The sequence below is a fragment of the Hippocampus guttulatus genome, chromosome 20 (genome assembly GCF_054856545.1).
Source record: "Hippocampus guttulatus isolate MCC_2025c chromosome 20, RoL_Hgut_1.0, whole genome shotgun sequence".
Lineage (NCBI taxonomy): Eukaryota > Metazoa > Chordata > Actinopteri > Syngnathiformes > Syngnathidae > Hippocampus > Hippocampus guttulatus.
Window position 1 is genome coordinate 1038496 of NC_141280.1, and position 15610 is coordinate 1054105.

At 53.5% G+C, this 15610-nt stretch overlaps 1 protein-coding gene across 2 annotated transcripts in view; it reads right to left on the reverse strand.

Annotated features, from left to right (window-relative positions):
- The window catches only part of LOC147187381 (collagen alpha-1(XII) chain-like), a 56452-nt gene that overhangs the window by 21134 nt on the left and 19708 nt on the right, over positions 1–15610 (reverse strand). The window contains exons 16-38 of one of the 2 annotated variants that reach the window (XM_086101168.1): positions 15051–15175; positions 12670–12819; positions 12478–12597; positions 11957–12121; positions 11735–11881; positions 10560–10705; positions 8761–8890; positions 7910–8055; positions 7697–7826; positions 6505–6641; positions 4827–4956; positions 4544–4683; positions 4074–4206; positions 3368–3385; positions 2171–2310; positions 1967–2096; positions 1714–1862; positions 1342–1471; positions 1130–1269; positions 926–1055; positions 647–786; positions 445–574; positions 78–217 (exon numbers count right to left, since the gene is read on the reverse strand). In XM_086101168.1, coding sequence (XP_085957294.1) covers positions 78–217; positions 445–574; positions 647–786; positions 926–1055; positions 1130–1269; positions 1342–1471; positions 1714–1862; positions 1967–2096; positions 2171–2310; positions 3368–3385; positions 4074–4206; positions 4544–4683; positions 4827–4956; positions 6505–6641; positions 7697–7826; positions 7910–8055; positions 8761–8890; positions 10560–10705; positions 11735–11881; positions 11957–12121; positions 12478–12597; positions 12670–12819; positions 15051–15175 — 3046 coding nt within the window. The remainder of the gene's footprint in view (positions 1–77; positions 218–444; positions 575–646; positions 787–925; positions 1056–1129; positions 1270–1341; positions 1472–1713; positions 1863–1966; positions 2097–2170; positions 2311–3367; positions 3386–4073; positions 4207–4543; positions 4684–4826; positions 4957–6504; positions 6642–7696; positions 7827–7909; positions 8056–8760; positions 8891–10559; positions 10706–11734; positions 11882–11956; positions 12122–12477; positions 12598–12669; positions 12820–15050; positions 15176–15610) is intronic. The other variant, XM_086101167.1, reaches the window with a different exon arrangement.

A 15610-nucleotide genomic window follows, 5' to 3' on the forward strand; every position in this document is an offset into this window, starting at 1 on the left:
CCAAATCGGACCCCCCACTGCCGACGGAGTGGATTTCCTGGTGGACCTTAACGTCCACAATGTGAAAGGGGCCTCACCACATCCTGGTCTCCGCCCGCAGTCGGCACCCAGATGACGATGTACTCGCGCACGTTGCCCTCTGCCGGCTCCCAGCGCACGTTGAGGCTGCTGCTGGTCGGATCCGACACCTGAAGGTTCCTCACCTTGCCCAGCGGCTCTGACGACACGCACACCAGCGACCCGTTCAACGCTACCTCCGCTGACCGGCTGCATTCCTCAAGTTACTCGTCCGCTCTCACGGGGCAGTCTCGCCAGATAAATTTGGAGTTATGAGCCAGTTGCATCAACCGAAATGCACTTTGGAGCAATTCTGAACGATCCGTTCGTGAATTCCAAATCCAACCGGGTGACGTGTTTTTGCACTTTGGGGGGGCGGGGACTCACTGGTCTTCCCACTGTTGGTCAGACTGGGCCCGTCGCCCTCGGCGTAGACGGGCACCACGGTGACGGTGTAGCGGGTGTTGGGGAGGAGCTTCTCCAGGACGGTGCCGGTGGTGCTCTCAGATACCTGCTCCTGCAAAAGCACATCAGCGCTACGTCGGAGGACGTCCCGATGACCGCGCGCCGCGCGTGGCCGGCCACTCACCACGATCTCCAGGCCGCCATCTTCCGGCACGTAGATGACTTTGTAGCCCTGAACGTTCCCATCGGCGGGGTTCCAGGAGACCTTCAGCGTGGTGATGGTCGGGTTGGTCACCTGCATGGTGCCCACGCCGCCCAAAGGGACTGCAGGAAAACAATTCGACCTGGCGTCACCGCAAGAGGGGACCGACTTCTCCGCGTCGAGCAAACCGAGCCTCGCATGTCATCTGAGGGCACCGTCTGGACGCGTCCCTCTGCCGAGTACGTCATCGCCTTGACTCACGAGTCTTTCCGCTCTCGGTCTGTCGCTTTCCCTCCCTGGCCGGGTACACGGGCAACACGGACACAGAGTAGGCGGTGTCGGGCACAAGGTTCCTGAGGATGATGTCGGTGGTGGCGGCGGGAACTTGCTCCTGCGGGACGCAACGTCGTAAAAAGCCGGATTCCGCTCGCGCTTTGCCGAAATCGCGCCGCGCCGCGTTCTCACCATCTCCTCGCGCCCGCCGGCGACGGGTGAGAAGAACACTTTGTACAAGCGGACGGCTCCGTCGGCCGGGTCCCACTTGACGTTGAGCGAGGTCATGGTGGGGTCGGTCACCCGCAGGTTCTTCACGCCGCCCAGGGGCCCTGAAGGTCACACAGCAGCATTGTGGATGACGCCGGCAAGGGGCCGGATCGCAACGCTCGCGCGATGCTTACTCGTCCGTCCGTTTTGTGAAATGGTCTTGCCGTCGCCCTCGGCGTAGACGGGCACCAGGGAGACGGTGTAGAGGGTGTCGGGCTGCAGGCCCCTCAGGGTGGTGCTGCTGGTGCCGGCTGACACTTGCTCCTAAAAGCCACCGCAAAAGACAATCTCATCGCTGAGCCAGTCCTACCCGTCCTTCCGGACAGCCCCCCCCCCCCCCCCCCCAGAATGTTGAACTGTTACATTTAGATTCTTTTTTTATCTCCTTTGGAAATTCCAATTCAAAGCGATGCTTTGAAAACTCAAAATTGAAATAGCGAGTGCGCCAGATATGCTTGGCTCAGGCGCCGGCCCCGCCCACAAGAAGGTGGCGGCGGGGGTCCTACCAGTCCTACCATGCTCTCGGCGCCTCCGGCGGCAGGAGCGTAGACCACCTTGTACTCCTTGACGCGGCCCTCGGCGGGCTCCCAGCGCACGTTCAGCGTGGTCATGGTGGGGTTGAGCACCTGAAGGTTCCTCACGCCGCCCAGCGGCTCTGCGGGGGAGGCCAGCGGTTAGCGCCATCGCCAATTTGACAGCATCGGAAGGGCGGCCGGTGCCGCCACCGCCGGGAAGAGGATACGCGTTTGTGTTGCTCACTGGTTCTTCCTTCGGCCGAAACGTCTCTGCTGGGGCCGGTGGCGTAGACGGCGGTCATGGTGACCCGGTACGGCGTGTCGGGTGTCAGCTTCTGCAGGACCGTGCTGGTCTTCTTGCCTCCCACCTGCGTCTGCTCATAGTCAAGATAATACAGGTCACCAGCGCCACAAGGCGGCGGCGGCGGCGACGTGAGCGTTGACGTACCACGATCGGCTCGCCTCCGGCCAGCGGCGCGTAACGGATCTTGTAGTTCTGCACGGGTCCCGGGGCCGGGTCCCACTTGACGGCCAGCGTGCTGACGGTGGCGTTGTAAACTCTCATGTTGCGAGGAGGCTCCGGTCGCACTGCGGCCACCACAAACACACCAAAACAAAGTCAAGGCCGCACGCACACTGGCGAGGACGCTGGCGTGGATGGCATGAGGGTGATGAAGATGAGAATGATGATGATGATGAAGGTGAGATGGTGACGCTTCCGAGGCTAACGGAAGAAGCGATACGCCGGTTTGGTGTCACAAAAGGATGTTTCTCAGGAAACATCCTTTTTCTTTCGCACTTTACTTGAGTATTTCTTCTTTTGATGTCTTTTATTCAGTTGTTCTCATCGCCAACAGCCCCGCCGAATATCATAAATGTCTCCCCTGAATTCTCCGGTGCCTCTTTTTGTGGCTATCCGCTCATTCTTGACAAATCGCGCCACGTTTTTGTGGTTGCATACAAAACAATACAGTACAATATATTTTATGGAGACCCTCCCCAAAAGCCGAAAGACAGTCGCAATTGTCCCACTGCAGCGCCTCTGGAAATGCATTCCATTTTTTTTCATGACAGTCTTTGTTTTGCATTTTTTGTTGTGTTCAAAAAGCTACGGGAAGATGTTTCAGAGTATTGAAGGCTATGACTGGATGGACCAGCGAGAGCAAAAATTCATTTTGACTTTGGTCCATTTCGGAGGCTGCACTTGTGGTACTTCCACGTTTATCGGAATATTTGTACTTGTACTTAAGTACAGACTGAGAGTATGTTTGCCGCTTCTTCAAATTGATGATGGGAAGCGCGAGAAAGGAGCAAAATGACTTTTGGCGTTCACATGATCGCTCCGTGACAACCAAACCGACAGCAGCACATGCAACACGATTGGTGACGATGATGATGATGATGATGTCACAGCTTGTGTGATGATGCAATGATGTTACATGAGAATGAATTAAGGGAGGGAGAGTCAGTCATCAACGTGGTTGCTGTTGTTCTCTGCTGCATGGTTTCAAGTACATGTACATGTTTGGTGGATGTTATTTTTGTTTTGCCCCCCCCCCCCCCAATCACATTCAAGTGTCCCTTGACACACACATGCACTTGTGAAGAGAAGAAACAAACAATCAGGAGCATTTCATTGACATACCGTCCGCAGCCTTCAACACTACAAAGAGAAAACAAGCTCATTACAGCGCAACACTCGACATATGTTACAGTCCATGACACTCATAATCATGAAATAGGGGTGACATTTCCGGACTAACCAAAAGTGCACGATAAAATTCACAACCGGTGTCTGAGCCATAAAAATATTCAAGGATGTCCACTTTTCTGCCTTAGTGTGAGCCTTCCAGTCATTCTGTGGGAACCTGCTGATGACAGGCTAAGCCGATGAGGGGTCGCTTCCCGCTTGATGGCGAAGCACCGCTGAGCAGCTGTTGGCCGTTAACGCATTTCAAATCAAATCACCTTACAAAACAAGTCGTATTGAGAGTGGGCCAACTGAGTTGGTCTTCTTGCTCTCGAGATGTCAACATGAAGACGACTGCTCAAATACTCCGTCTAGTCCAAGCGGGACATGATCCCTCAACTCGAGTCAAGTGTCTTTCTAGAGCACTTTTAAACAACCATCGCTGTTTACACGCGGAGCGGAAAGAATTCATACGACCACAAAAGAATGAAGAAAGATCAGTAGATGGGAATCAAAAGCGACAGCCCATTTACCATCAAGGTTAGAGTGCAGTTTCGGTTCATCCTGAAATTTCAGCCCAAATCGCGAAGGTCACACGTTCGGTTCTTCTGACGTCTACGCAAGTCCAACGAGTGTGTATGGCAAAGAGTTGAGGACTCACATGTGCGCTGGTTTCCCATCAAGTCTTCGCTTTCGGACTCATCCGGGTAGATGGCCGTGACGGTGACCGTGTACTCGGTGTCCGGGTCCAAGCCCTCCAGAAGATGCGATGTCTGATCGCTGCCCAAGATGGACTGCAGGGCGACGGACACAAACAGATGGGAAAGTTGTCACGTATGCATACCCCCCCGCCCCATCATAATCACGCAAAAAAAACGTTTTAGAATGCACAGGTAAATCCCAACTTCGGGTTGCACTCCCTTCAGTGTAGTACCAAGTTTAAAAATCAGGTTAAAAAAAATCTGCATGGGTCGGTCGGGCCCTCGATTTTATGTGCCCTCTCTCACGATGGCAGATTTTCAACAATCGCGGATGAGTCTGGAACGTATCACCCCTCCATAAATGGGGGATGACTGTACCCATACCACTACGTCTGTCGTGCGTGTGCGAGAGGGAGTGTTTGCAGCTTACAGACTGGAAGTCGCCGTCTCCTTTCTTGGCCCAGCCGATGCGGTAGAGCGACACATCGGGCGCTCCGTGCTCCCACGTGGCCCTGAAGGAGGTCAGGTCCACGTTGGAGAACCTGAGATTTTTGGGAGCAGGAACTACATCTGTTGACAGAAAGCAGGAGGAGCGCACGTGACGTTAACTCCTTGAAGACGGCTCGTTAAAGCCGCTGGAAAAAGGAACATTCCTCATCGAATTCGTCAGTGAATATCAGAAAACAAAAAAAGTGTGGAAAAGTACGGCAGACCTGTGACTGCCATTCCGAGCATGGGGTTCCCGGGACCCTCGTCGTACACGGGGGTCACGGCCACGTCGTATTCCGTCTGGGAGGTGAGCCCCGGCACGTCCAGACTGGTGACATCGCCGAGGACTTCCATCTGTTGTCGGAACATTTTCAAACACGCAGTCATGACAATGACGCGCTAATAGCTACGAGTCACGCGGCCAACCCGAACGCGGCCAAGTCGGAATTTAGAGTTGGCCAGCTTTGGTGTAGTACCACGTTGGGCCACAACAAGCCGAGCGGCAGCACCGAGCCCCGTTGGAAACGGCGCAGCGCAACAAAGGCCAAGAAGAAGGAGCCCCGGAGGCTTCCCACAATCAAGTCAAAGTAGTTCTTCCCGCGGGGCAGAAAAGACGAGGCCGTGAGCATTGCCGCATGATGGCTTTGTATGTGTTGCTGCGCCACGTGCGTGCGTTTGAGGAAAGCAACTCTTTTTTTTTTTTTAGGTTTGCAAGTATTGTACCAGTGAGGCTGATATCTGGTAGCCCATCTTTGCTCCGTCGCATTTTATGTTCGCATTAGGCTTACTTGACTTTTGCTCTTACAGATGACGCCTTCACGTTTGCGCTTCCGCATTTGCAAATTTGGGATTTATTCTCATTTTTTGCAGGGGAACTGAGAGCCCAATTTTTGTGGAAACACTTGCTTACTCCTGCATTTTTTTTTCAGTTCGAATGAGCGTCAATTATTTCATGATTGCGGTTGGGTTGGGCTTCGATCCATGGCAGATATATGAAATGATATATGGATTTTTATTTTTAGAGTTCTATGCGTGTGTGTGGCGCGGTGTAATAGTGGCAAGCAAGTTTTGCAGATGGAGTGCGTAAAGCTTCTGGCACGAGGATGATGTTCTTAACGGAGCCGGAGCATATTTGACACTTGGTGGAGGTGAAAGCACATTTGATGCACGGAAGGCTTTTTCCATTCCGGCGGGAGGCCAACGTACGGCACTGAGCGTGGGCAGACGGCAAAAGTTGGCCCGAGGTCCGTCGCGGACGCGGCGGCGGAGACGAGCGAGCGAGAGAGCGAGCGAGCGAGCGAGCGAGCGGGGCTGCTTCGTGTCATCCATCACGGCTGACTGGAAAAGTCTGGTGCCTCGTGATTCATCCCAGACGCTTTGAGGAGGAGGAATAATGAGGACAGAGTGGCAGCCGGATAACGGGAGGCGGGGGAGGAGAGGGCCCCCCCGGCGGCCTCTCTCGTCGCACCTCTCCACTTTTCCGCAACTTAATCGGATGCAATCGCCTGCCTTCCTTCCTTCCTTCCGAACAACCGTAACAGCTACCTTGTCCACGAAAGAACCACCTCAGCTAATTACGCATTCCTCTCCCCAACTCTTCCACTGAAAACTCTCAAACACTCAGTGTCATAAAGCAATCCCCCTCCATGGGGGGGGGCGGGGAGGGTTATTTTTACAGGCAACATTTCAGGCTCAATTGTGGTGACCGATGCAAATCCGACGCGGCGTGCGGCCTTCATCTCCGCACCTCATTTTGAAGACGCGGGCAAGCCGGCGCCTTCAGAAAAGGGCGCTCGGCACCACCGCCGTGCCCGTCTTTTGCAACGACGGCACAGGAGGTGTCAAACGGGCGAGAGCGACTAAAGTACGACGAGCGGGAAGGGGAGGAAACGGCGCTCTCACCTCTTTGGCCTCGGCGCCCTCGGGCTTGTAGGTGATGATGTACTTGCGCACCAGGCCGGGCGCCGCGTCCCAGTTGAGCCTCATGCTGCTGTGAGTCACGCCGCTGATTCTCAGGGCGCCGGCGGGCGGCATGGCCACTAGGGGGAACCCGAGCAGGCATCACGGCCGTCAGGATGACATTATTTTTTTGTCACAGTCGTCGAAAGTCACAGAGTGAGCCGAGTGGAATGTCACGAAGGCTCCGCGAATCCATTTTGCGAGCGAGCCCAACCCTGCCGCGCTCACTGCTGAGGTGACGGCGCAAACGTCATCTGGGCTTGATTTGCAAAATCAAGAGCAGAGGTGGGAGGACTCCGCTCAGGAGTTGACACACCGTGGCACAATTTGGAACATGCGGAACATTCTTTCAAGAAAGCACCAGCAAGCTGCCAAAAATATACCTTTTTGTTTTTGCTTTGAAATAGAGAAGCACGATTTTCCACTGAACCACCCCCAGAAATGTTTCCTTTTGTGCTTTTTTTTTTCCACCTCTTTATCAAATGTGGCACTTCTTTACATGCGAATTCAAGTGACAAGCCATTCGTGCGGTTGCGGCTGCCATGGGTCACCACTTCGCAGCTCGGCTTTCGGTTCTTCCACCCGAGGAAAGCCCTTCTCTGACTGGCTGACAGGGTTTTCGTTCAAAATATCCACCAATCAACTGCCGCGGGCCAAAATCTGGAGGGGTTTTCTCACTTCTCTAGGTCCAAAAACCTGGACTTAAATAGCACATCGGGAACACTTTTGGTGGGAAGATCAGTGTGGGCAGATGGACTTCAGTTCTTGAACTGATCCGTTGGGGAGGCTTTGGTCCCGAGCCCGGACAAAAATGGTGCGTTACGTCAGGGGGGGGGGCATCCGGCGAGAAAACCCTGCCAAACAAATCATGCGAGTTGACTGGCGGCGGTGACCCAAAGTCACTTCTTGATTTGTCAGGCAGGACTTGAGAGCCCTTTGAAGGTCTCGGAGAAAATTCCACAAAAAGAGAGAGACCTGGCTCGCAATTCCTCCCGAGGGTGTTGTCGCGGGTTTCAGGTCAGGACTCTGTTCAGGCCAGGCCAGTGTTAAGTTCACTGCCAGAGTAACTTCCTTGTGACGTGCACATGCCGCCTGCAACCAATTTAGTTCCTAAGTGTGGAGTGCGTGCACTTACACGTGACTCCCACGGACTTCATCGGCTGGCTGATGGCTTCCCCGTACTGAGCCAAGACCGAGATGGAATACGCCGTGTTGGGGAGCAGCTGCGCCAACTGAATGTCGCTCACGTCGGCTCGCACGCGCACCTGCCAACAGACGGCCGGCGAGTCTTTTCACGGCGTTGCGTTCGTCCGAGCCGCCGCGGCCTTGCGTGCGCCGCGTTCGTTACCTCTTTGTCCAGCTGAGGCTCGGTGCCGTTGATGGATCGGTAGAGCACGATGTAGCCGCTGGCTCCGTCGACCGGCTGCCAGCGGACCCTCATGGTGCTCAGGGTCTCATCGTAGACGTCGATGGACGAGACGGCCGGCAGCGGCACTGAAACCGCAGAGAAAAGACTGTCAAAGAAGGCCCGGGGTGTCAATTGTGAGCCCGCCTCCGGCGCCAACGTCTCCGAGCTTTTCCAAGGAGCGCATGAGAATCCAGCATGCTTTTAGAATCGTTTCTTTTATCAATGAGTCCACCAATTTAAAAAAATAGTTGCTCTTAAATTTGATTGAAAACTCCCAACAAATTTGAGTAACGTCAATTCGAGCGGAGTTGCGGCCCGACCTCAGATAAGAAAATGGATGGAATTTGGATGAAGCTTTGTTGTTTATCTTTAAATAAAATATCGAAGACGGAGCCTACATGCTGAGCATGTTAGCACGGCTAAATGCGTGTAAATGCTCTGCATGGAGTAGTGCCGGTCTGAGCCAGCGTGAGTGCACGACGGGCACGGTTCCACCCCGCCTCTAAATTGAAGCCAGCGCAAACCCCGAAGCCATAAAAGCACTTTGCGCATCTTTCCATGAAAGTCAGCTTGAAGTTCCCACTCAGCTTTACGTGACAGTCGACCGCCTCAGATCAGACGCTAGCTCGACGCGCTAAAAGCAAGAATGTTTGGCGGCCGAGGCAACGAGTCCATCAAAGTCGACGGCGGCGGAGAAATGGCAGAAACCTCGTTAAAACCATTCTTTCAAGCTCAACTTTCACAGCGGGAAAGCGCAAGCCGCGATAGGGGAGGAGACGGCCACTTCTTACAGGTGGTCTCGCGGCCCACGAGCGGCTCGCTGCCGCCGTCGCCCAGCAGCGAGTAGACGCTCAGCACGTATTGCGTCAGCGGGCTCAGATCGTCCAACACCGTCGACGTCACCGAGCCGTCCAGCAGCATCTGCCACGAGGAAAGCACAACCCCGTCAGTGACTTGACTCGACTCCAACAGCCAACGTTGTCATTAAAGGGCCCCCGGAGCCAACGTTGAGGTCACTTTTTCGGAGTGCCGACGTATGTGGTTGGATCCATACTCGTGTGCGCGAGTCCTTTGGCCACCCGCGGTCAGCGGCATGCGTTTGTTGTCCAAATAAGAACTTCCTGCCTCGTCGCAGCATCTAACAGCCGATGCCGTGCACAGGAAATGATCCAACGATCAAAACATCTGTGATGGGACACCCCCCCCCCCCCCCCCCGTGTGCTGATTGCTGGACGCAAATAAACACTCGCAACTGTCAAGCAACAGCACACGCAAAAAAAGGAATTGCTCTTAATGAGACACGTTGTTGGCCTTTGTTTTCGCAGGCGGGCGCCCCACCCAACAATGGCATCGTCAAGACCTTTCGGGGGGTTGCTTTTGTTTTGACAAAAATGGATGAAACGAAATGGATTTTTAATTGCTTAGGTCTCATGAAATAATTGGTTCACGGACGACAGATTGTAAATAAAATGAAAACAGTACTTATCAAGCTTGCATCGGCAGCGTTGCCGTGGCTTCATATCCTTCGTGACTCAACCGACTTGATATTTTTTTGTCAATGTGAAATGCCGCTCGTCGATTCCTGTCCCAAAATGCTACAGCTTGTTTTCAGAAAGAAAAAACGGCGCCACGTGAAACCAGAAGAAAACCATCCAACTTTAGTTTCAGCCATGATGAGACTGCTTCGAATGGACTGCATGGCATGCGAAAGTGAGAGAGAATCAAGTGAGCTATTGGAAGAGGCCCGAGCATCTTGAGAGCGGCCACCCGTGTCTCACGTGCAGCTGACTTGAAATGAGGCTTCCATTTTCCAGCCATTGAGTCATGCCGCATGAGGCGCTAAAAGCCAGAAGAAGAAAAAAAAAAAAAAAAGACTCCTCTCCGACCTAAGAATGAGGCTTTTTATTGCTCTGGCTGTCTGACGGGTGAAACGCGTTCGAACGGAGCATTCTGACAGCCCCAAGTTGGACGCATCGCAGCCAGAAGTCGGCGGAATAAATCTCTTGTCGCCGCCGCCGTTTGCAAATAAACTCTGCCGTGGTCGCTTGTAAATCTCAGGAGAGAAAAAGTTCACAAAAAGCAGGCGGCACGTCAAAACGGTAGAGGTCGAGTGCTTTGCGGCTCAAACGTACACAGCGGGGCGGGGGGGGGGGGGACACCGCTCGAAGAGCCGGCCGCCAGTCAGACGGGACGGGCGCTCCGACGCCGAGCGCGACGGCAAGCCCGCCGAGAGCCAGACCGTCAAGCGGCGCACGGCTTCCAAACATTTACAACTCATGCGCAACAAAACGAACGCGCATGCCTTCTCTCCGTGTGCGCGGCAAAAGGTTTGTTGTCGTGTGAGCTTTTTGGGTGCGAGTACATGTCATTTTTGGGCCTGTCCGACGCGGTGTGTCTAGGCTTGAATCTTCCATCTTCCGTCCAAAATACTTTGGCGGAGGCAGCCGAACCATAAAAACATGGCGCAATTGTCAAGGAAGAAAGCGAAGGAGGACAGTGTGGAGATTTTGAGAAGCTGCTGGCAAGGAGAGATCACCCCACTGACGGGAAAATGAAAATAACAATCACGTTTCGTGCGACGTCTGCGTACCTCGCGGGCGGGTCCTTCTCCGTCCGCCCGGACGTAGACCAGGCGGAATCTCTCCACGGGCGTTTGCGGCGCGGTCCAGCTAGCGCGGAAGGAGCGGTGGGTGACCTCGGAGGTGGCCAGGTCGGTGGGCGCCTGCAGCGGTTCGCCTACGGGGGGGGGGGGGGGTCAGTGGGGGGGTAGCACAGCGGCGTCAACGCAACATGACAAGACTCGTCCGGGCGTCCACAAATCTGACATCGCCACCAGCACCTCTATCTTTGCGCTCTTAAAAGTGATTTACTCGGGTTGGGTGGAATGTTCCATTGCGAGAATCGCAATCTGTTTTTGCAGCTGCACGTGCGGCAGACACCATCCAACAAATGGCTTTTGTTGTCATCAGTGGGGGCGAGTAGCAAAATACAAATACTTTGTTACTGTTACACCGTCCGATATCCATTTTACAAGCGCAACATCGAATCGATCATCAAATTAGTCGACAGCTATTTTCCATTGATCATTTGCAGACCTTGTTTGAAACCAAACTGAATTTCAGCCTCTCAACAGCAAATCGTCCTCCACGGAGGCAAACCGATGACCTTTTTCAAAAGAAGACATTTGCAAACATCTGCTTTTATTTTGCAATGGTCAACATTTTTGCTGATTTTCTGAGGGACGTTTCATCTCATCCCCTTCATTCCAAAATAGGACATGATTTCAAATTGACACTCAATCGATCGATTAATTGTCCCACCCCAAACGGAATCCGTACTTTGACTTTTCGGAGAGTTTTTTTTTTTTTTTTTTTTTTAACGCAAAATGTGTACTTGTACCGATGCCCAAAGTGTTGCGTTATCCGCAATTGTTGTCAGTTTGATTGGAAGTGAAGCAAAAAGTGATCAAGTGAATTGATGGCGCAAGGACTAACAGCCCCATGGGGCCTTTAAAAGCCGCAATAAAATTGGGGCAGAAAAACGTGATGTTGTCAGTCTTGAAAATTTCCATAAGAGGAAAACTTTGGGAAGTTTCCACCTGAGCTGCAGGACTCGTAATTAGTAAATCTGACTCGCAACAAACAAAAAATAAAAAGAAGTGTCTTCAACAAACAAGACGAGCCCGGCCGCCTTCTTTCAACCTGGGCCAAAAGCAAAGAATGTGAATTAAATTTGGGAGCAAAAGTTGCCATTTGTTTTTCCCACCTGGGCCCTTGACGCTGTTGCACAGGTTGACGCTGAGGTCGTCCACAATGTCCAGCAGGAACTTGAAGTCGTTGACGTTGTACATGTGAATCTCGTCCGGGTCGGAGGCGATGGAGCGCAGCTCGTTCTCGTCCGCGTTCTTCACACCTGTAAAACCGCGCAACAACTTTGCTTGATGCCGGCTTTTCGACAGTCTCGCACGCAAATCTCCTCGCAACTGACCGATGGCGAACAGCTCGATGCCGCTGTCCCTCAGGTTCTGCGAGTTGATGACGATTTCGTCCTGAGACTTTCCGTCGGTGATGAGGATGCCGATCTTGCGCGCCTCTTCTCGCATTCCCACGTTGGCTTTGAAATTGTTCTGCAGGATGTAACTCAGCGCCATGCCTGCGGCAACACACGGCGACCGGATTAGCCGATACTCGAGTTACTCTCTCAAGCGCCACACACTCACTTCCGCTCGCTATCAAGTACTAAATCCTCCTTCTCAAGTCTGAAATGCTCTCAGGTACTGAATACGCTGTCCTAAGGAGCATTCGGAACAGTGAGACAAGGTGGTTGCATAAGTGCGCACCCCCCCTCCTCTAACCGGGGTTTTTGGCGTGAACCAAACTGGCGTCTCTGATGAACCACAGATAAAGTTCAACTGTTTCCCGTTGCCAACATTTCTTGGCTGGAGAAACAAGGGCAAGAAGGCCCGAGGGCCGGATTCCGACCCAGAAGCGAGGTGCTGCGTCAGTCACCTGTCATGGTGTTGCCTCCTTTGTAGGGCAGGTTGGCGATGGCGTCCAGCAGGGAGGCTTTGGTGGCGTGGGCGTTCAGGTGCCACTCGGTCTTGGGGTCGCCGCTGTACTGAGCCAGACCTGCAGCCAATCAGTGAGCGGCGCTGAACTCTGCGCCCTTCACCAAGCATGCGGAGTCGGAACTGGAATTACCGATCTGGATTTTATCCGGGCCGACGTCGAAGACGCCGACCATGCGGCTGATGAAGTTGCGAATGGTTTTGAAGTTCATGCGGCCGATGCTCCAGGAGCCGTCCACCAGCAGCACGATGTCGGCCTTGGCGGAGGTCTTGCACTGGGCGTCTGCGGCGGCGGCGACGACAAGGGCAAAAGAGACGGCTGAGCGCCGGCCCGGCAAAGCCGGCCGCTCGTCAAAGCGCCGCGGGTGCCGCAAGGTGGGAAAAGCGGAAGAAAACACCACAGACGGCAGACAGAGAGAACTCAACGTCATCATTCACACTGCCAACACTTTTGCTTTTTTTTCCCCCCGCACATCCGGCGACGTTTCGCTGATCCGCCTCGCCGAGCGATCGTCCTCATTTGGTGGCTCCCGATAACCTGTCGGGCTGAGAAATGGCGGCCGCGCGGCGGTGAGCCTTTTAACATCTGGAGGGTGCAAGCGAAGACAAGTTAGAGGGCAGCAGATGCAAATGTGGAGGTCGAGCTCGCGCGGCGCTAACGGCGGCCGGAGTCTTCCGCCGATTACGCGGCGTCCAGGTGGTGCCTCGACTCGAGAACTGAATTTGCTCATCCGAACTCATTTTTCTGGTATGACGAGCCCATGCGAGCGAGACGACGACTTGGCACAGAGTGGAGGAGTGGAACAAATCTTTCCGAAGGAGTGTTTCTTCCCAAAGGATGAACTTTGCGCCGTGAGAAAAGACCGGTTGCTTGTTTACTCTCAAACAGAAGTGATTTACTCCAACTCGTGGATTTTTCTATGCACAGATGCGCTGGACGAGTTCAACTCATTCCGTGACCATGCGTGTAAACGCAGACATTCACCATTTACGTTTTCAAATTTATAGTTTGTAGCAGGAGCGATTTTAGTAAAACGTAAAAAATAAAAAAAAATGTTGATACGAGAGTCAAGTGAGTTGCGAGGTTCTTGACGGAAGGAGTCAAGCGCGTTAGTCAAGTCGCTAAATGGCCGCGCGATGAAAAAGTTTGACGGCGCTGCCGCGGAGCGCACGAGCCTCTCGGTAGCGGCGTTCCCAGGAGAGGGGTCCCCCGACTGGGTCGGGTTGCTCCAGACCGCGCGGCTCCGGGAGCAGGTCGGCCCCGCGTCTGCTCCCCATTAGGGCGCAAATTCTCGCCCGGGGTCGAGCGCGTACTCGGGGCCCGACAGCGGCGTAATATTTTCCAAGCGCCGCACACATACGAATCCTCGGGGGTAGCCCACATTCCGCATCATTAACAGAGCCTGCGTCATTTTGAGCAGGGAGACTTTTTCCAGTGTCGGAAAACACGACGGCGACACGGTGACATTTGTCCACCATCAACGCGCCAAATATGGAACATGTGCCGAGTTCGCTTGAGATGATTTCATTGCTCTGCTCTTTGACGTGCTTTGAATGCCATTTTGATGCCGCACGAGGTTTTTTTTTTCTCTTTTGTTTGTTTGTTTTTTTTGGTCCTTTGCTAGGCTAAGTGCCAGCTAACATTTTCGAGCTCCTGGCTGCGCTCTCGGTCGGGGCGAGCAGAGTGACATTTCTCCACAAGGAACAAGAGGAAGACGCTCCAAATATGTAACATGTGCAGCGGCGGCTGCGGGGTCACGCTTCCCAAACGACGTTTGTGTGGACCCTCGCGCACATCTGCTCGTCCGCGAAGGCTGACGGAGAAAAGCCGCGAGGTGCGCCAAACAGCCCTCAGTAATTAGCGGTAATTGTGATCATGTGCGCTCCTCCGTGACGCTAATTGACTCCGACAACGCCGAGTTCTGGCACCGATCTGGGAGAAGTCAAGGCCGGTGTGTGCCGCTGGGAAGAAACTTAACACGGTCGACAGCCGCTACATTAATTACCAACAAGTTACCTTCCAGAAGGCCGCTCGGAGCTCCTTATTTTGCCGCACTTTACGCGGCCGCGCAAAAGATGGGAGACAATTACACATAAAAACAAGGCGGTGCTAAGAAACAAAACAATTTTAAAAAAGCGGCACGGTTTACGAGTGCATTATTCGTGGAAAGCTATGAAAATGAGGAGCTTAAATGTGCACGGTGTCTGTGGCGATGTTGACAGCAGCGCCTTCCGGCGGCCTCCTTTCTTGTCACACACAAAACAAGGTGACGGCGGCTCGGGAAAGGGACTTGATGGCAAAAAAATGTCACGAAAAATAGACGAAGAGCTAACGCGGAGGTTCGCAAAATGACATTGTCGGGATGGCGCAGTGGCGAGGATTTGCCAGACGAGAACTTACACGAGCATCGGACAGCAAATTTCGGTCGGTATGTCCGAATGTCGCAAAGGCGCCCGTCCATAAATGGGCGTTCACGTCGGTAGTGTGAAGCGTGCGGGGGAGGGGATCTTTACCAGAGGGACCCAACGGAGGCGGCTCGGGAGCGTCGGACAGCGTGGTCTTCTCCTCGCCCGCCAGGGGCGAGCTCTCGCCTCCGTCGAACATCCCAAAGACGGCCACGGAATATTTGGTTCCGGCCCTGACACCAAACACATCGGCCATTCCCATCACATGCTAATGCTAATGCTAAAAAAGAGTTTTCGCCAAACATTTCCTGGATGTGGGACAAGCGCCTTGACGGAACGGTCCAATAAGGACCTACTTGGGCCTTTTTGGTCTCGCTTGTTCTCTCCTTTGCTTACTGTGTTGACGACACACACACACACACACACACACACACACACACACACACACACATATATATATATATAATTTTTTGTCAACTTGCGCTCTCATGGGGCGCTTCAACGTGGCAGATACAAGTTTCGACTTTTGACTTGATTGTTATGCCCTTCGAGACAGTGGCTTCATTGTTTAAAGAGGATTAGACGTTGTTTGAAGTGGTCGGGAAGATTGCTGGAGCGGTTGCTATGTTTTTCAAAGTGGTTGCTTTGGTGTTCAAGTGGTTGCGAAG